Source organism: Porites lutea, chromosome 13 (assembly GCF_958299795.1).
Source record: "Porites lutea chromosome 13, jaPorLute2.1, whole genome shotgun sequence".
Lineage (NCBI taxonomy): Eukaryota > Metazoa > Cnidaria > Anthozoa > Scleractinia > Poritidae > Porites > Porites lutea.
The window spans coordinates 14155019-14176872 of NC_133213.1; the positions used below are offsets into that span (position 1 = coordinate 14155019).

Here is a 21854-nt window from a genome sequence, read left to right on the forward strand (position 1 = left end):
CACGACTCGATATCACTTCTGCGATGGAAGATGTTTCCAAAACAGTCGTTAAAAGGACGATTTTTGCCCTGGAAAATACTTCCAAAGGCGCATTATTTCCTTCTATTTTCCATCTGTAGTCCAGTAATGGACGCCATAGTTGCGAATGACACATTTCGGTCGGACAAAGCTTCACTACTCCAAACCTCACCGAATCGCCATTTTGTTTGTTGCTACAACTCCAGAGATGCTTCACGGGATATAAACTAGGTTCCAGGCATTCAAAAATCCTCGATTAGCGTTGGTTTTAAAACAAAATTGTCACGAAAATGTCACGAAAGGTACAGCCGCGTACTGTTTTGTTGCTATCAGCCGCTCGGCCGAGTATAAACCTAACATTTTCTTGCAAGGTGTTTCATTCCAGCTTTTTTCTTCGTAAAACAGATCCACAGAGCTCAAATTATTTAAAAAAATCGCAGGGGATACGCTTTCCCTGACTACGATCCAGGAGGGAGTCATAAACTCGTGAGCGCGGCTGTCCGATGTGCCTGGCCATCGTGACGTCACAGCAAAGTGAAGCGTGCGACGAGCAGAATTTTCGAAAATGGCGGTGTTATTGTTTTTCATGTGAACACTTTGAGCTTATTTTTTCCCGTGTCATGAAGCAGCAATGTGGTTTCTCTTTTGATCGAGGATACTATTACCTTATATTCCAACGGAGGAGGTAAGTGCATTTTGATTACTACGTGAAAATTCTGCAAAAAAGGTTTCTGAAGGGTTTAGGTGAGTCTCCAAGTTAGGAAAATTATGTGAGTGCGGTGCGACCTTTCGCTCGACAAAAACCCGTTTTTCCCTGGATAAAAAGCATGAGAAAACTTGTAGCTTCGCTCCAAAGTAGTTTGTATCTCACAGAATCCATATAGCATATAATAAATGTCAGGGAATGAACCACAAAAATGATCAGTGTATTTATTCGAGTCAGTTTCCTCCGTTATAATTTTGCAATCTTGTTGAAGTGAGGTTGGTTACGGAAATTTGTTATAAATGAGCTGTTTTGTAGTTATTTCGGTTCTTCAGTAAGACGTATAGAAGTATACTGAGTTGTTAAGCTTATTATGACCTCGTAAAAGCCCGATCGTGAAGAAGTTCACTCTTTTTGAGGCACTACGTACCATATTTAATCTAAATATTTGTACTGTTTAGCCCTCGTAAATGTTTGTACACCTTCTGAAAGTTAAATTATATATTGGGAAAGCCCCGGCGGTGGGGGGTAACACTCTTGAAACAAGAGACCAACAGGATAATTTTAAACCGCACTATCAAGCCTGCATGTGTACACGTATGTACACTGTATTTCACTTTCAATACCCTCTCAACATCTGGTAGTATAATGCATCAGTCAATTGAAACCCCGGCCTCCTGATCCCTGAGACTTAGCGGGGAATTTAACATTAACACCACTAATTTTTTCCCTTCCCGGGCCAAGTAGTTTGTTAGAAGCACGTTATGGCGGGGAATTAGTAGTTGTAGTTCTAGGTTTGATTTAAACCGCTCCCTTCCGTCTAGTACTCTGTATTTATTAATTTTGTTTTCAAACCAATGGACCTGTTAAAAGAAACTCTCAAAGGCATTCCATCAAATTCATGAGAAATGTCATCCACTAGCTGAACTTTGTAATTGCTAACAGTGCTTCCAACTGTCGGTTAGCCTGAGATCATGCCCTCTCCCTATTCTCCCTTTATGTCTCTCACGGGAAGATGGCATGATACATTTCTTTGTCGGATCACATGTAAAAAAGCCAGAATCTGGACTTTTTTCTGATTGGATAGGAAACAATGCGGATGATTTGCGCTGCTCCAATTGGCCAAAATGCCGCCATCTGTTAGTTGTGGTTGATTTCAGTCTGCATTTTTGCTTGCGTAATGAGCAGTGAATTCACACGCGAGTTTGTTATAAAATTTCTGCCGGCTCAGTTTTCTGGAATTTGAAGAATGCGTAAATAGAAATTTCATATTTTCTATCTCATCGTATACTAAAAAGTTGCAGTCAAAAATTCACTGATCATTTGAATGCAATTTGATACTGGCTACAAGTTACAGAAACGACAAACGGGTTCACTTTTCAAATAATCAATTCGTGAATGGAATCTTGACCTTGATTGACTGTAATTCCTCCTTCAGAAACCTGTGAATTATTCTGAGCGATCTTCGCTTTCACAACACCTTTCAGTTCGTAAAATATGGTGCGTCAGCCTAATTTTTTTTTTCACTGCTTTCGAAGTCAACGAGCTTTAACCTGTAAATTCTTTATTATTTGTAGCTGTTAAATAAAGGTACGGCAGCTCCAGCTAGCAGTATTTCATCACAAAAACAACACATCACAAAATTTTTTTTAGGAAGCACCATCTGAACATGGAGGTACTTAAAAATGTTCTTTTCCCTAAAATTTATTTCAAAAGAGACATTAAAATATGATTCCCGTATGGTAAACGCTTATTGGCTAATAACATGACAGGTCAAGAAGACGTTACATTGTGTAAATTAGGGGGCGGTTAACAGCTTGTTAAATGAACGCATCAGGTGTTATTTTTTTTCCCTCTCGAGCCAAAGAAACAAAGAAGCAAAAAAAAAAATAACGCCTGATCTCAGGTTATCTGTCGGTTTACTTTCATTTTGCAGTGTGCTTTTACATTTTAGGAGTGGGCACTTGGTTTCTCCGCTAGTCCTGACGATTAACTTCATTCTGGGTTTTCTTTTGTAGAGTAACGGCAACTCCTTGCTTTTGATTCTAATTTTGAGTGACAATTCCTGATTGCCTAGTCTAGACTAAAATCTTCAACCAATTGATCAGTTTCCTGGAATTATACAAACTCTCCTTATACCCTATCCTAGAGTAAAGTGCTTGAAAACCATACCCTTCAGAGTTGAACTTACCTATATAGCCCATATATGGCACAACCCCCCTCTCCCCTGGAGGAAACAAGGGCTTCTAAGTCACTCATATTAAATCCCCCTCTCTCTGTCCCTGCTTCCAAAAATGCATAAATTATGCACTGTTAAATCCCTTCCCATGAGCTGGCTCAAGCAGGAATTTTGTTAATTCCACTGCACACAGGGCCAGTACGTTGTTAAATATGTGTTAAATCCTGACATTGGCTGCATTAAATCCCCACTATGCGCCAGAGGTTTGGGGGGAGGGGGGGAGGGGGAGAAGGGTTTCAATTGACTGATGCATTTAAACACTGCAACCTTTACTCGCTTACTTTGTCACTAAGAGTAACTAATCAGTCTATCTAACTATACAAAACAGTATATAAATCTTAAACAGGTTTACAGTAGTATCTATGGTGGTATGAACTAGAAAGGTGTATTGGTAATGCTAATCATTTTCTGTTTTTTCTACAGGATTAACACTACTTAGACCAATGACATTTCCAAGCTTACATCTGTTACATGTAAACAGAATTGGAGACTAGACTGGCAGGCCTCTCATTATTACTTATTCTCTTGGCCTCTACATCATCGTTCGATCAAAACATTTATGGTCACTCCAGAACATAACATTTGATCATCTACTTGTTCTTTTTTTTGTTATTGACAATGTGATGAGGATTTATACCTAGAAATTATTTTGGTGAAACTGCTCACAGACAGGATTTTAGAAGAAAAATAATGAATAATGTGTTTTAACCGCCATAGCCTTCAAGTCAATTCATCACTGAAAGCTTTAGCCTGAGAATGCAGACAGATTTCCAGTTGTATTTTTTAGTGACGTGAAACTACAACCCAAAATGTTTTGTTTAATTTGATTATTTTTGTCCAGCTCTAGTGCTTCTTGTACTGTCTTAAGTAATATGACCTGTCTAGACATTTTTCCTGACCTTTTCTTTTATTTAGTAAGATTATCTTGCATAGTTCCATGGAAAGTAAAGAAAAAGTGTTAATAAAAGATTTACACTATAAGTATTTTGTTGCTGGGATACTTGGGTATCAGCTCTAGAAGCATAATTTCAAGTGAGGTAGATATACTCCCACATAACAACAGACTTGGGAAATAGTTTCCTTATGTACTTACCTCTGAGGAGCAAATGGAGCAATTATTATTTACCAACGAAAAACTTACACCCGAATAGCTTCGGCAATCCAAGCATGTACAGTGTAGTTTAGGTGAAATGCTTGAATCTGCACTGATAGTTGGAATATGCGGACCCCCATGGAAACAGTTACTCCAGATTTCGAGCGTTTATTGACCAGTTTTAAAGGCGTCCTTATTACCATTTTTTGGGGGGGAAGATTGAACGGTATAGCTGAACCTTGACAGAATATTTGTCCTCTCATTGATAAGCGATTTGGTACCTTCAAGAACTGTCTCTTCAGGTCGTAAGCCGTTTTCAAATAAGCTTCAATGTCGCTGTCCAGGTTCGAAGTGAAAATGTTCAAATCGCCGAGTCACTAGCTTTAGCGTTCTGTTCCCAATTCTGAGATATTTTCCACCTATTTATAAACGCCATTGTTTTGATTCTGATTTTTTCTTGAAGGTATTGTTTTCAGTGGAAGGCTCCTGTAGAATCTTGCGTCAGCCCAACTGGCTATAAACGTAGTATGGGTGTAACATATTTCTTAGGCAATTTGTAGACTTAAACTGTATTCAAGCCCCTCTCAAGTCCAAACATTGACATAAAAAGATACCCTCGAATTAATCGTATTACTCGTTTCAATTCGAGAGCTTTATTGTTGGATTAACTGGCTTATTTCTCTTGCCCTTCGCGGCTGACTCGCAAGGTACCTGCGGAAAGTAGTGTTTAAAGCCACTGATCATTTTTATGAAATTGTTATGAGATTTAATTTTTCAAAAATGAGAAAGAGTTTTGACCTATGTAACTTATGTTTTTGTCCCCAAGCGCAGTATTGTGGCGTTTCTGAGTTACAGGCCATTAAAGATGATCTTGGTGATGATTTTTATCGATCGGTAGGAGCATTTGTCAACACTTTTGAGTCTTGTGGCCAGTGTGTTTTTTGTTTTCAGGTTAAAATTCCGTTATTGATACTTTAAATGATAACATCTATAGCTTCGCTTTAGTGGTTGAAATGATTTGCTCTACTGTTACTGAGAAATTGGACCGTGAACTTTTCACGACAAGCATTTTGTTTACCTTCTTTCAAACCTTCCCGGGCGGGCTTGAACGTGACGTCACGATGGCCAGACACATCGGATTTTCATTCGCCAATATCTGCTCTAGTGCCCAGGCCTTAGTTTATGACTCCCTCCTGCTACGATCGTTTTTGTCCGCCATTTTGGAAATGAGATTCCGCTGACAATTAATCACGGGCGCGAAATGTCCACTATTTCTGGCAATGAGGCAACGGACTACTTTCCTAAAATCTTAAAAGTCAATAAGTAGCGTGAATTGTCAATCTGGCCCATTCTCTGTTTTCTAGTTACAGATAAAACATATATATTGATTCATTGATGATATTTTAGGCGAGTTTTTTTGTTTTGTATTTTTTGCTTAATTTTTGTAATTAAGAGTGTTCTGGGAGGGTTCGGCCCGTCGGGAGGTGTTTCAGCGTATTCCGGGGTATCCTGAGGGTGTTCCGGGGGTGTTCCGGGGGTGTTCCGGGAGAGTTCCGAGCCTGTTCCTGTTTTTAAAGAAACCCATGCAAAGTGATCAGTTTGGTCGAGAGCAGCCTGTTCCAGGCTCCGAGATAGTCGGGTCCGCTGAATTGAGAAAGCGCAAACAAGAAAATAAAACCTGAGGAAACTGGGGAGAGCAGGGGCGGCGGACGCTCTCTCTCCCTTCCCTTTTTCCTTTTTCTCGCCCCGCCAACTTTTCGCGTTCCTTTTTCTTTCGCTTCTTCCCCACTATCTGAGAGCCTGGAACAGGCTAGGTCAAGAGAGAATAAGCTAGATCATTATCTCTTGGTTTGGTCTATCTTCTTATACATGATGTCACAAGTAGCTCACGACTCGGCTTATTTCCATTAATTTTGCTATGCCCCATGTTTGGTGATCCTGATTCTGGAAACTGGAAAATGAACGTGGAATCCGGGATACAGCTCCAGGAATCCAGAATCCCAAAAACGATTGGAATCCGGAATCCAAGTAAATCCAGTACCTGGAATCCGGAATTTCCAGCGTGGAATCCAGAATCCGAGACTCTCTAGGATTTATACCTTTATACATGGGACAACTTAAGACTCAGAGCAAATTGCCAGGGTTATGGGCTCCTAAAAATTCTGAAATAGACGCCTATCATTAGATGATTCACAGACGAAAATATCATCAAATGGGATATCCAGACTTACAAAAAGCGTGACCTCTCCCTTTAAGCACGTGAATATTCTGACTGAATAAACCTGCTTTTAAAGTATCATAGTACATTTCAGGAATCCCTACAAGGATTATCTCAAGTGATCCTTCGGTTGGACCACGAGAGGGCATAGTTTCAAGGTCCTATCACATGTCTGTAAGTCTTTTAATTCTCCGGGCCATTTTCCTTCAGAGCCCAAAAGGTGAATTGTTATCCAGTCCAATGAACAGTGCAATATTAACTGTTTTAACTCATCTTCCCCTGAAACAGAGATCTATATGCATTTGAACACGTCTCAAAGCCGAGGTTGCACGTGATGCATTAGAGATTTCGTATAACATCTGTTTTCTAACGGAAATCAATGAGGAAAGGTTTGGTTTTTCTTTTACCAGACTTGCCTATAGGCACGTGTGCTATTAATAATTAGTTCGATATGCTATCAAATGACCATACAAATGCAAATGAAATCGGTCAGCTGTATTGTATATCACATATGGAATCTCTGACTTGGTCATTATTCAACGAAGGTCAACAACATTCAACGCATAAGGAAATTCTGTTGTATTCCCTAATTAAGCATGCAGTAAGTACCCATTTCATTGGCTTTGACTTCTGCAAAGTACAATTATACTTTAGTCGCAAGAATCGCCAGGTGTATGAGTGCTTTCTAACAAGCGACAAGGACAAGCGACCTTATAAGAAGCTCTCTTAGCGGGGGGTAGTACGTATGTTCCTAGGCAGCCTGAATTTCAAAACCCGTCGTTTCACGCTTTGAGAGGAAAGCTATGCCCCTTGGGTGTTTATCTTATCGCTGTCGCAATTTCAACTCATCTTTGTTTTGTTTGTCGCCATTTCATCCCTCTTTCAGGCCAATGTCGCTTGTCGAATTTCACCCTAACAGGGCTCTTGTAAGACAAACACGTTACACACTAAAATCATTATAATTTGAAGAATGCTATGAGTCTAGACTTGCCCATTTTAAACTGACCTCAAAATAAAACCATCGTTCTTTTTAACACAGGTTGTACGTACATTTAGATTACCATCTGCGGAGAATGACACTGACAATTATGTTTGATGTTGGATGACTGATGTTAGATACCTGGGCCCGGAGGGAAGGGGGTAATTCCTTTAATGGCCTATACGGAGAGGCTCCCGAGGGGGGGGGGGGAGGGGGCGGTACTGCCATATGTGGGCTATATAGGTATGTGCCGCTGTGAAGGGTATGGTTTTCAAGCAGTTTACTCTAGGATAGGGTATACTTCGCCCGAAAGAGGTACCTTTTTCAGGCCTCAGGTATATATTTGAAAGAGAAGGGATTTCACTAGTTAAAGAATATAAAAGGTTAGGGAAATCTGTCGTTTGGGTCTGTAAAGAGGGGCTTACAGATGCATTTTACGGTTGTGAAAAAAAAATGGTGAAAACGTCTGGTTGTGGGATTTATTAATATTTTAAAGATAGTGTATTTACAGCAGTTTAAAGGGATGCAAAGTTCTAAACTAGGTATGTGAAAGGGCTACAATTTGTCAACTGAAGGTATACAAAAGGGGTACTGACCTTTTCTGTCAAAAAAGGTATATAAAGGGCAAGGGCTTAGTCCGCGTTGCGAAGCCTCCCGGTGTAAAACCTTGTTGAGTACCCCCCCTTCACCCCTCTGGATGCGCATTTAGGAATGTACGTACGACTGGGCCATTCTGATCGGTCTCTAGCGCTTCTGGGGTTAAAAAGTCACTTAAATGAGCATAACCTCATCCCCATGGCTTTTCATTGAGAAAAAGGGAAAGAGGTTGGAATGAACCACCTCGTCTGGGACAAAAACTCGGTAGATACACCGCGAACGTTTTCATTGGTAGATATTTTAGTACAGTCTAGCACCTCTCGCTGTTGTGTGACGTAACAAACTCTGACAGTGACCACCCCTTCTCCCCATCTTCAATGCCTGTCGTTCTGTCGAATCTCATGGGTTAGGGAATGGGTTAGTCGTACTAATGAAAATTAATGAGGAGAGATTGGGGCGGAGAGGGGAAATGACCTATGACGAAACGTATAGCCTGTGAGCTTAGCTAAATGGTTTCCTGTAAACATATCAATAACAACATCCCATAGATCGCTCTCTTATTAAACAAAGAGCATTTTTTGTTTTTTTTTGTAGGTGTGCTGCTTAACTCCATGACCAATAATCAAACTACTGTACATCATCGTCAAATGACTTACTCAATTTCTAGTAGGGAAGTCAGGGAAATATCAGCTGCAAGCAATGAGATTAACAGCCGGGAACTTCACTTCCGTTCCAGAGGTCGATAAATCATCCTTTACAGACAACATAGTCATCATCACCGTTTCGACTTGGCTGTTTGTCATCTTTTGTTTGCTGCTAATTTTCTACTACCACTGGCAAGTCTGCCAGTACATAGGAGCACGGACCGGGAATCGCCAGAATAATTTTCTCTCCAACTTTTATTTAAAGCCCTCAAGGAGACGAAGGTAAAACTTGCTGATATATTAAAACAGACCACCGATCACGATGCTACTACCGATCAAGAGAGTCTGCAACTCTCTGTTAGCTAATGTAGCGCAGTACATGGATAACAGGATTGAGTTGAGAAAGATTGAGAAATATTTAATACTTAGTAATTATGGAGCATCACAATTCTTGAGTGGATTTCGTCAACGAGAAAGACCGTAATTTTTGACAAGAGTATGTTTGAAATGGATCCCTTGTCACGTTAGTATAGTCGAACTGTACGGAAGGGAAGCACAAGGCTCTGCTCTGACGTAACATTTCCCCCTGGGCCTTTTTTTTACCGAGATCGAAAACTCAGTGACGCTCGCAATTTACTGAATTTACACAACTAGATAACTGTTATTTTTCTAGGCAACAAATGGCCCCGTATTTTTCTCACGAACAATATTTTGAGTGATGTTCACGAGCGCGAAAGCCAGTGAAAATCGCACCCGGTGATCTCCGACCCTTCCCATCAGCTCCCGACTGACGCTGAGAAAAATTTGGGACTGCTTGTATTCTAGTACTTTTACATCGTTATACGATCTTAAACTCATTCCAACGTTAATTTGTTATTTCTCCATCTATTTTTATGCGTTCATATCTGATCCCAAGTTATCATACTAGGGAGTGATGAGCTCAAGCTGTTGCTCTTATTTGTTCAGTAAATTCAGGAGCCGATTACTGGTAAATTAAAATTTAGATATATTTATTAACATGAAATTCTCAAAATAAATGCATACATATTCTGTGTTATAAATTCTCAACCAGTAGATCTTCTTCAATCCCTAAGAAATTTCAGATTATTTTTCCCGGTCTAGTCCTCCACGCAGCCATCAACGGTTCTTTTCTTTAGCTAACCCGAGGTGTTGCCTGACGAAACTGGAACGGCTGTATGCTCTTGTATGCCTACTAAGATTCTAAACCACTGAAAGTGGTTAATTAAGAGCATTTTATTTGGAACTCCAACTTTCGTGAAAAAGACCAAATAACTCTTTGTAATTCTCTTCAGTACCTTCCTACCAAGGGGCTAAAATATACGACCCTACCCTGGCCCATTTTCGAATTTGTTTCCTCTATTGAAGGGACAGCTCTATTCAGGGGAACTAACCCACTATTTCTGGGTCCACAAAACCCGGGTTTTACCTCAGTCCAGGGAACACCTAAACACTCAAAACGTGACTGACCACAAAATGGATTTACTAGTCACTAAGTATTATGACAGATTTCACAACACAACGTGATCCTTGGCAACCTGGGGCAGTGATCCAGAAGCTGATCTTCAATGCAGATGGTCCAGGTTCTACTCTCGGCTCAGCTGTTTTTTTTTCTTTGTATTAATTTTTTTTGTCTTGTTTTTGTGTTTTTTTTTTTAATCATATTTTCCCATTTGGTTGTTTTTCTTTCGCGAGGTTTTTGCGATAAACGTATTTCTAGTAGTGTTTATTGGTTTCTTCTTCCACTGTGCATGCATTGTATATCGAGATATAAAGCACTTGGAAAGTTAAGAGAGCACTCAAGTAAAGTTGCCAGACGATCACACGAGAGCCGCACAAATTTGGGGGTTCCCGCGCGAGTTTGTGACTTTGTGAATTGAGGGTGGCGCCGTTTGTTCTAAAAATAGCACATTTGGCTACCTTATTATAGGAAATTAACGCTCCATGAAATTAACGCGAATCGTTAAAATTGGCGTTAATTTAAGTCGCGTTAATTTTATTGAGCGTTAATTTCCGCGACGTTAATTAAGTGCAGCGTTATTTTGCTAGCTCTTAACTTCCAGTATTTTAACCCCAATTTTGGAACCTGTCCAAACATTCTTGACACCTAAAAAACATTAACTACAAGCTTTCTTTCTTTCCGTTTACCCTTTATTTTTCATCTTTCACAAAAGCTAAGGCGAAGGTTTACAATATTTGGAGTTCATCTTCATCGTTGTCGCTGTCAGAAGAGATGTCAATATCTTCTTCTTTGATTTCGGCCAAGTTAATCGTGTTAATTTCCTTTATTATGAAATTCTACCTCCTCTTTCGCGTTAATTTTCTTTATTCTTAAGTCGTTTGCCATTAAATTCGCGTTATTCCCATACCTTAATTTCATGGAGCGTTAATTTCCTATAATAAGGTATTTCGAAGGAACCGCGTGGAACAACCAAATTATGCACTGATGAAGCACGCGTGGACGCCGCGCCTGCGGTCTCCTACCCGGTATATGGCTCCTGGTACAGCAGATTTCGAGGCAGAATTTAAAGTATATTTCATTTGTTGGTTAATGATTAACAAATGCCAGCCTATAAACCTCTAGCACGCCAAAGGAGTCGCGAGTGTGAGGGGTTGGGAAAGAAAGGGAGAGCCATGGCGGACATCCGCTCTGGGGAGAGCTTTCCTCCGCCCGCGCCCCTCGAGTCGCGGCTGGTCGCGGCTCCCTTCGCTCCCCATGAATAAGAGATTCCACTGAATTTGAACCGCGCGGGAACTGGGTTAGATTCAGTGAGAGGACATTCCCTGCGAATTACACGACAGTTTTCCGAATGTATTTTGAAGTAAGGGAAAGTTCATTTAATATGACAAGGTCGGGGGGGGGGGGGGGGGATGAAGATATTGAAACTCGAAGCTTGAAATTTTAGCAGCCCCCCTCGCTAGCGGTTCAATTTTTTAGGAGCCCCCTCCTTGGTAGTCGAAAAAATTTCAGACCCCCCCCCCCCCTCCTCCTTCAATTCCTTTGCTCCCCTGAAAAAAGATCGCTAGACTGTATTAACTATATTTACCGTTATTGTCTTCAGTGGTTTATACTATGACAAACTTGAGATACAGTTGTGATACAATTTTCTAAAGCATTTTTGGGATGAACAAGAGTGTAATAATTACTGAGACTACATTTGTTATATCTGTAAACCACGTGATATAGCTGAGTTGCACAGGTCATTAAATTGTTGAGTTGAAAACCATCCGATCTGTATGATGATGTCATGTGTTGGTTTTGAAGTATACAAATTTTCGGGTCCCCCCCTCCTAGCGCAACAATTTTTTCAGAGCCCCCCCTTCGGGTGTCTAAAAATTTTCGGAGCCCCCCCTCAATATCTTCATCCCCCCCTTGTCATATTAAATGAACTTTCCCTAAGGTATCGTGTTGTCGATGGATTTTCTTCTCGCAGAATTCAACAGAAAAAGTAAACAGATCGAACAAAATGAAGTCACATCGGTGAGTATATTAAGTTTGTGACCAACAGTTATTTTGATAGTGAAAGGTGTCGTAGTTCAAAGTGAGCATCAATCGATTTTGACTGTGACTCGGGGTGCATGAACATTTGCATTTAACCTTACAATGTAATCGTAATTAAGCTTATGTTTTCAGTTTGTAAGCTGAACATAAATAATTTGACACTCTTAACTGTTTAAAATAATTCGAGTGTCAAACTGAAAATATATTAAGACGAATGCTACTTGCATAATGAATGAAATTGCTTTGTTGAAATTCGTGTGTCGACCATCCATAAGGTAAGGCTTATGGAGATAAAATGTAGCATGACGTTGAGTTATTTAAGGTACCTTCATCAGTAGTGCTCCTTTGTTTAACCTAGAACACCAAGTCAGAGACTAGTGGGACTGAACAAAGAGAAATGAGTTACAAATGCAACTATATAATACAGACAAAATTATTAAACGTCACACTTCAGACTCTTGTAGTAAAAGTCTGCAATAGAAAACTTTTTCCGTTTTTGCATAGCCTGATGTAAACACGAGAGGGCTGGGAGAATTCGAGACAGTTATGCAAACCCGAGACGAAGTTAAGGGTTTGTATAACCGTTGAGAATTCTCCCAACCCCTCGAGTGTTTATATCAGGCTATGCAAATACAGGAAAAAGTTTTCTATTGCTTTTATAAATTAACTTCCCTGAGAAAAAGAAACAAAACTCTTTGTTATCACACTGATTAAAAAAGAAATTCTTACCATTCACGAAGTCTTGTACATGAAGCCTTGCATGTGTAATCAGTTCTTGTTTTTCAAAAAAGACCCTTTCCAAAATATGGATTTTTTGCACTTGAAATGTCAACTTTTAAAAGTGAAAATTATTGACACAGCATATTTGGAAAGATTTTCCAATTTTCAGCGGACGAGGCAATGGGTAAATAAAGTAAACTTGTAGAGTTGTCAACTCAAAAATTATTTCAAATTGGTGCTTGTGTTATTAGTGCACGAAAAGCAAAACATTTTGTTGTCACAACCTTGTTTACATACTCTCATGCAAACATGCCTCTCGGCCAATCAGAGTGCAGGTACTATCTTAGTTATTGTATAAAATATAGATATTGTAAGCAGTATCTGTTGTAGATGTTGTGGTTTAATTTTAGCCTTGGTTTAAATTTTATTTCCCTTTGTTGTTGGGTATGGTATGATAATGAGTTTGAAACAAAGGAAAATAAAATTTAAACCAATTTTAATATTTGTGAAAAACTACAACATACTTAGGTAAAATCCATTTTCAGGTTAAATCAGGATTCCCTTTGTCCCCTATTAATAATAATACTACAGCTCAGAATCAAACAAGGTTAAAAATATTGTATTAATATGAGAACAGCTGTTACTTACATGCTGCTCCTTGGTTTAACTTACTTGTACCAAGTACAGTCTAAACAGCGTTTTTTCTGTATTTATTTTTAGAATAAGAAGTACTTTAGAAGAGGTGACCTAGCAGCAAAACAAGCAGAGGAATACAAGAAGAAACAAGAGGTTCAGTGTTAACATGGCTGCTGTATTCATTTGATTAGATTCCTGCCGGGTATTAAACTTTTGGGCCTTAAGAGTGAGTGCTTGTTCGAGGCTGGGGGCTTGCTAAATTTTTATTATTTTGAGCATATATTAAGTTAGTTTTATAATAAAACAGTAAATAATAACAAAATGTGAAGATGTGCCAGAGCAGAATTTTAACTGTTCATCGAAAGTTTGTTTTAAACATGGCTTTAAAGAAAACTTTCTCTTCGGAGAATTCTGCAAATGGGTCAGTTGAAAAGAACCAATAAAAACTTAAGTGGACAATAAAAGTATTGGTCATTATTTCTTTACTGCCCAATCTGAGATGGGGCAGTAAAGAAATAATCACCAATACTTTTATTGTCCACTTAGGTTTTTTTTGGGGGGGAGGGTGGTCAGTAAAACATCAGAAGCCCCTTTAGTGCCTCAGCTAAGTGTCTCAACTAATTTTGTCACCAATTATTGTAGGTTAAAAAAAATTTTAACCTGTCTTTGTGTTTTGTGCTGATAATAGTAATTTATAGTGAAAAGCTTTGACTGCCCCACTGGGTTTTAGCTACCTCCATCCTCCAAACAGGGATCTTAGCCTTGTTGTAGTTAGTTGTTAATGACATTAATGCTTTCATTCCTAATAGGGGCTTATTATAAGTAAAAAGAATTCACAAAAAGTCTCATGGTGGCATTTTAGCCTGGGGGGGGGGGGTTACTGCCATATATGGGCTGTATAATTAGGTATGTGCCGCTGTGAAGGGTATGGTTTTCAAGCAGTTTACTCTAGGATAGGGTATATAAATCAGAACATTTTTCAGGAAACTGATCAGTTGGTTGAAGATTTTATCTAGACTAGGGAAACAGCTACTCTAGGATAGGGGGGATTTGGGGAGTTTACTCTAGTATAGGGTAGCAAAACTTAGCTGAACTACAATCTTGGACAAAATAAAATGGAACAGCAAACCCTCATCCCCCCAAATCAAGGATGAAGGCGCGCGAAGGGCAAAAACGCGCCATTTTCCCATCCTTGGTTTTCCATTTATTTTGCCCAAGATTGTCTCGAAGGTGTCTAAGTCACGAAATAGTGGTCACTGTTAATTAGAGAGTCATCTTTCACACATTTATCGGTTGAAAATACTGGTCTGTGACCCGCAGTCACAAGTGTCTCCGAGGACGTCCATACTTACTATACCCTAAGAGAACATTTTTGCACATCGTGTCTGGGACGTTAGAAAAAGGCGCTCTTGAACGTGGCATTACTCGCAAATCATATAAAGAGTTCTGTAACAGGGTAAAAAGGACCATTAATATTATTTCTCAGGAGTCACTAGACTGTGGACTTTTTATACCTCGCTGAAATACCAACAACGATGAAAGGTTAAAACTTCACTAATTAAAACTTTTAAACTGTGTGTAGCGCACTCGAACTTTGTTAAAATGACACGGTCGACGTTTCACTGACGGTTTACAAAAGGTTTTTGTGTGATTTAAGATGGTTTGCAGCGGTTTTCAACGGTTAATCACGATTGACAGCCAATTGAAAACATAGGCACGTTAAACGTGCATGAGTTACTTTGAATGCTTCAGTGTAACTTTAATGCTTCGGTGTAACCTTACCAAGAGTGATGAATCTACCTCTTTCATCCTAAATGTAGATTGGGTTTTTGTGCGAAATTGCGTATTGCGGTACATAAATGAAAACGCGAAACGCTCAGCTGAGTCGATCCTCAAGCTATATATTCACTTTCCTCTGTCTTTCCCTGTTACATCTGGTGCAAGTTAAACAAATCGTTAAAGTGAAATAAAATCAATGAAAACAGGAATTCAATAGTGATCATAAAGCGAGAGGCCGCATATCATAAAACTTGATCTTATTTCTTGAAACAGGTCTTCCTTTTCATTCAACATATGAAGTGAATGTTTTACCTATTAAAACCATTTTCCTTTCTTGGTCAAATTTCTTTGGTCAAATATGTCAACATGTAAAGCATCTTAAGTATGGTTAAGAAAAAAATGCTCCCATCAATTGTGTGATACTTAAAGCAATATCCGGAGAAACATTTGGGTAAAGTGCCCACTTCCAACAGCCTCCTTTCCGAGCAGGATCAAAATTCATTTCTAAGCACTTTCTAAGTATTACCTCACTTAATTCGGAACACCAGGTGATTCAAGAAGATGAGGATATTGATGCTATGTTTCTTTTTTCATTAAGAGCAAAGGATTTCCAGTATCGGTCCTTCACTGGGACAAGAATGGCCGGAGGTATAGACTTAAATCAGGAAGTGGGACCTACATGGTAACTGGACAGACGAAAAAGAATATTGTTGCTGAGGCTTCGGCCCACTTTAAGTTACACGATCAAGTTCTCGTTTTCCAGGATGGACGAGAAGTCCCGGACAATTTTAACATACCTTCGTACACCATGGAAAACAAGATAAGATACCCATCGAGGGCAAGGGCCAGTGAGAGATTATACCTTCTTCACGCCAGTGAAAAAAAAGGTATATGCTCCAATATTTACAATATTGTAAATTTTTTTACAAACTTATTGTAAATTTTTTTGCAATTTTTTGGGAGACTTACAATACTTTGATGATAAGATGGATGACTTTGCATTCCACATTGTCAATTTTCGTCACATATGGAAATGCACCACATTAAAAAAACCTGGTGCCAGTTTTTCAAAAGGTGGATAGCGCTATCCACCAGATAAATCTCTATTCAGTGGATTAATTACAATTAGTTTCGCTAATACTTGTCCGCTGGATAGAAATTTATCCGCCGTATAGCGCTATCCAGCTTTTCAACAACTGGGGCCTGGCCTAAGGTGTTTATGTCCCTCAACTATTGAGAAAATATTGGACTTGGTAAATAGACGTCGCCAACTTTCATCGTTGCCTCTATTAGGGGTACCCAACGACTGTTTTCTGTAAAATGTCTGTTCGGAGAAGCAAATATTGTCTAGAATGTTCTAGCGCTTGAATACGGCTAATAATTGCTAGATGAACGTTCCATTCTGGTACAATTTTTGATTCTTCATTTTTTACTCGTTATGTTAGGCTAATTTTGATGGAGAGAGGAATAAGAAAAATTCTCACTTTCGTAAAACGTGCAATTGCAACTAAGATTTTCGGGAAGAAAAACACTGAAGCCCTCATGATCTCGAAAAGCCTCAAGTTTCCCAAGCATGACTGAACAGATGCAAATTTTATAGTGTCGCTTAGAATGCATTTCTAGAGATCTAAAAGTACCGTGGATAGTCTATAAAGACTTTTCAATGCATTTAGGAGGAAACAATTGCTGCGTGCCCTTGTCTATCAACAAGGCCTCAAATCACGTTATATTGTTTTACTTTCAGTGAGTTAAACTGTGCATCTCACATTCTGGGTTGCTCCTTCTAAAATGTTGTGCAATTAGCATATTGTGGAATTTACCATTTTCGGCATTTGATGTAACATCTATCTCTATAGTAAAAACAATTATTTCATGCCAGTACCCCCTACGACTCTTTATAGTTTGTAATCAACTCATCAAATGAAATTTTAGGCCAAAAAATATATATTCAGCGTTAACGGATTCAGTGATTACAACGCAACAATGAAATTCCCAGAAGTTATTTCAATATCAAGAGACTCACTTAAATTATAGCCGTTTTTGATATGATATTGATACTGAATCTTCTTTTAATTGCTTTTCCATGTGACTATGACTTTTGATATTTGTAACATCAAAATTGAATCGCACTTTAACATTGTCTCTCAAATTATAGAGGACAAGAGAGCAGCGGATACACAACATCACCTCTGGAGGTTCAAGTAAGATACAAAAAGGTCAGGTGGAGGTGCATTATATGCACACCTAAAAATAGCAATCATGTTCGATCACAGTAGATTGGGCCAGGAAAACAAATTCTTCCCAAACAAAATAACCCAGCCACCCACCACCTTAATTTTAAAAGGTTAATTCATAGTCTCCCCAACCACTCTGTTGGAGAGACTTTGGATAGTAGTGCTGCACACAGATTCTAAAAATAGTCTACGTCTGATAAGACCCACCACATGACTAAGACAAACTTTTCTTCTCACTCAAAGGCGTTGTATGCGCGTTTACCGAGTGTTGAGTCAAAAAATTGTTTTTTTCTCGTATTTTTATCGGGATATGGTAAACAACAAGCGTCACAGCTGGGAAGAATGTGAGAGGGACTCAAGGATCCCAGAAAGAAAGGTCTGAATCACTAAATAAATGCGAGAAATCCGGAAAGAAAGCGAAATACGCTGTGTTTGTGGCAGTGATCAGGCAGCCGGGAAATGTTTTGAAAGAGTAGATACATGACAGTCTTGAATTTATTCCATTTTCACGAATTTTCCGATTTAATTCTTCTATTATATAACAGCACGTGCGATCGTTAACAACGTTTTGGTGTCAAGAAGAATGGATACGCAGAACAAGTACAAGGCGAGACTTGCACCAGAGTCACTGAGGTATGACTTATATGTTATACGCTGAACCAACTATGTTTATTTTAAAAATACACCCATGCATTTATTTAATACCAAATATAATTCTTACCGGCTAGTTTTCGTTAACGCCCAACACAATGTCGACTTGTACATTGAATTGCGTCTATTAATTAAAAAAGGGCAATTTTCGCAGCAATTGACGATTACAGAAGAAAACAATATTAATAGTGGAACCTGGAGTCCTTAGTGATGGAAGCGAAAACAGGTAAAGTATAATCTTTGCAACGTGTCCTTGACAAACGATGCCGATTTGAGTTGCTTCTTCATTTGGTTCCGGTGTGTGGATGCCCCGCTATGCGGGGCTTTTAACAGGTCTCTTGGTCCCGGGGCCGGGGAAAAAAGCCATCTTTTAACACTGGGTAAATGTTAAATTCCCCGCTATGTCCCGTGGGTCGGGGGCCGGGGTTTCAATTGACTGATGCATAAAATCATTATAATTTGAAGAATGCTATGATTCTAGACTTTCCCATTTTAAACTGACCTCAAAATAAAACCATCGTTCTTTTTAACACAGGTTGTAAGTACATTTAGATTACCATCTGCGGAGAATGACGGCAATTATGTTTGATTTTGGATGACTGATGATAGATATACCTGGGCCCGGAGGGGAAGGGGTAATTCCTTTAATGGCCTATACAGGGAGGCTCGGGGGGTGGGGGGGTACTGCCATATGTGGGCTATATAGGTATGTGCCGCTGTGAAGGGTATGGTTTTCAAGCAGTTTACTCTAGGATAGGGTATACTTCGCCCGAAAGAGGTACCTTTTTCAGGCCTCAGGTATATATTTGAAAGGGAAGGGATTTCACTAGTTAAAGAATATAAAAGGTTAGGGAAATCTGTCATTTGGGTCTGTAAAGAGGGGCTTACAGATGCATTTTACGGTTGTGAAAAAAAAAATGGTGAAAACGTCTGGTTGTGTGATTTATTAAAATTTTAAAGACAGTGTATTTACAGCAGTTTAAAGGGATGCAAATTCTAAACTGGGTATGTGAAAGGGGTACAATTTGTCAACTGAAGGTATGCAAAAGGGGTACTGACCTTTTCTGTCTGTCTTCGTCTGGGACAAAAACTCGGTAGATACACCGCGAACGTTTTCATTGGTAGATATTTTAGTACAGTCTAGCACCTCTCTCTGTTGTGTGACGTAACAAACTCTGACAGTGACCACCCCTTCAGCCCATCTTCAGTGCCTGTCGTTCTGTCGAATCTCATGGGTTAGGGAAGGTGTTAGTCTTACTAATGAAAATTAATGAGGAGAGATTGGGGCGGAGAGGGGAAATGACCTAGACGAAACGTATAGCCTGTGAGCTTCCTATAAACATATCAATAACAACATCCCATAGATCGCTCTCTTATTAAACAAAGAGCATTGTGTTTGTTTCTTTCTGTAGGTGTGCTGCTTAACTCCATGAACAATAATCTAACTACTGTACATCATCGTCAAATGACTGACTCAATTTCTAGGAAGGAAGTCAGGGAAATATCAGCTGCAAGCAATGAGATTAACAGCCGGGAACTTCACTTCCGTTGCAGAGGTCGATAAATCATCCTTTACAGACAACATAGTTATCATCACCGTTTCAACTTGGCTGTTTGTCATCTTTTGTTTGCTGCTAATTTTCTACTACCACTGGCAAGTCGGCCAGTACATAGGAGCACGGACCGGGAATCGCCAGAATAATTTTCTCTCCAACTTTTATTTAAAGCCCTCAAGGAGACGAAGGTAAAACTTGCTGATATATTAAAACAGACCACTAGTCATGATGCTACTACAGATCAAGGAAGTCTGCAACTCTTTTTTAGCCCATGTAGCGCAGTACATGGATAGCAGGACTGGGTTGAAAAAGATTGAGAAATATGTAATACTAAGGGACCGGTCATTATTTATCACCTGGGGGGGGGGGGGGGGGGTCGGAGGATTTTTGGGGGGATCACTTGATTTTTAGGAGAACAGAGGGGGGGATCAGTCGTAACTGAGAGCCCAAAAGGGGGGGATCACTGAAAATTTTGGAAGGATTCAGAGGGGGGACCACTCAAATCTGCTTGAACAATGCCTGTTTGAAAGCATACAACATAAATGTGCCCATTCTGCTGGGAGATGATAGCATTTGCAATCTCAATTTGTTCTAACACAACTTTATTTAAAAAACGGAAGTCTGTCACACTGGCGAATGTGTGCATTTCAATTTATATCGAGAAAGCTTTGTTTTAACGCTTTTATATTTTTCCTTTTATAACGTGCTCATGACTTAGCTAATATTCATCTTTAAACATGACAGGTGAATTCTAAATTGTGAACTATATAAACTTCTGATAACTGAAACATTGTAAAAAGCGTGTTTGTTTAAACATAAACCATTTATCGCCTCTCCAGGAATGGGCGTCCTGTGTCAGCTCTATACTAAATTCGATTCAGCTGCTTCATCTGCCTCATCTTGAGCCTCATCATCCCATTCAACAACTTCATTTGCCTCTTGAGCCTCGTCATCCGATTCAACAGCAACATTTAGTCCCCTTCGGCAGGTTGACCCTGGACTTTGTGCCCTTAAAATGGCCGCTACTTGCTCTAGATTTTTTGCTAGGGTCGTGCTAAAAATACCCTTTTCTAGTAGCCATAGCAAAGGGTCTAGATGCAAACGCCTTGTTAGTTTCTTAGCAAAGTTAGCATTGATGCTATCTACAGGAGTAACTCTATCATTCTCTTCGATTGAACCGAAAATTTGCCCCGCGACCTCGATTGAGGTCAAGTTTCCTAAGAGATGACGTGCCCTCTGCTTGAGTCGCTTGTCCTTGGTTTTTCGGACCTTCCTCTTATTTTGCTTCTTTCTTCTTGACATTGTTGATTTTCTCGCGCACAAAGGAAACTTCTTTGACAGGTTAATATGCGCTGTTGTCAACTTGTTGGATGCGGACTGAAGTTCCTCGTGCAGTGTAGTGATTCGCCTATGTGCTTCTTCTAAATAGGCCAACTCATCGCCTGCAAATGACTTTAGAGTGTGGTCCTCTGTAAATTGTCGCTAAATATGACCTGCTGATAGGGACTTGCCGGACTGCTATTTGGCACTCTAAAAAAAGTAACTTTGCAGTTTCAAGCACTGATTGCAGTTTCAAGCACTTTGCAGTTTTAAGCAAGATTGCTTGTATGTCAACTGAATTCAGATGTCTGGATCCAGACTAGAAAAAGACACGGATCAAGAGACACTTTTAAAAAAAGACTGCGCGATAACGGCTTTATTATGCTGTAAGTACATCATAGTTAGAAATACTACCTGTATATGAACGTTTAAAACACTAAATATACACGTCGAAAGGTGAATATGGGTACAAAGACATGGGGGGGGGGGGGGGGATCACGAAAGTTATATATGGTTATGAGGGGGGATCACTTCAATAAAATAACATTTAAAGGGGGGATCGGCTAAATTTCATCGTGTTTAGCCCAAAATCCTCCGACCCCCCCCCAGGCGATAAATAATGACCGGTCCGTAAAATGGAGCATCACAATTCTTGAGTGGATTTCGTCATGGATAATAGCGGATCAGACAGGTCTATTTTACCTTCGTGTATCCAAGAATGAATCATTTGATTTATTTCGTCAACATACACTTCATCTCCTAATAAAGAGCAGTTTAATTTCCAAATTCACTCCAGGGTCCTTAACACCATCACCAACATCTTTAAATTTTATTTTGATCGCCGAGTGATCTATTTTAATAGAAGGTTTGATATCGACATCACAAACATTATCTGATACCGAGTTCGAGATAACCCAGTATTCTAATCTCGACAAAATTAATGGTTC

General features: G+C 39.5%; 1 protein-coding gene across 1 annotated transcript in view; it reads left to right on the forward strand.

Moving 5' to 3' along the window:
- Positions 1-11912: 11912 nt before the first annotated feature.
- LOC140922709 (pre-mRNA-splicing factor 18-like) overlaps positions 11913-21854 on the forward strand; it is an 85028-nt gene continuing 75086 nt past the window's right edge. Inside the window, exons 1-2 of the mRNA XM_073372716.1 lie at positions 11913-11990; positions 13452-13520. Coding sequence (XP_073228817.1) covers positions 11925-11990; positions 13452-13520 — 135 coding nt within the window. The 5' untranslated portion in view covers positions 11913-11924. The remainder of the gene's footprint in view (positions 11991-13451; positions 13521-21854) is intronic.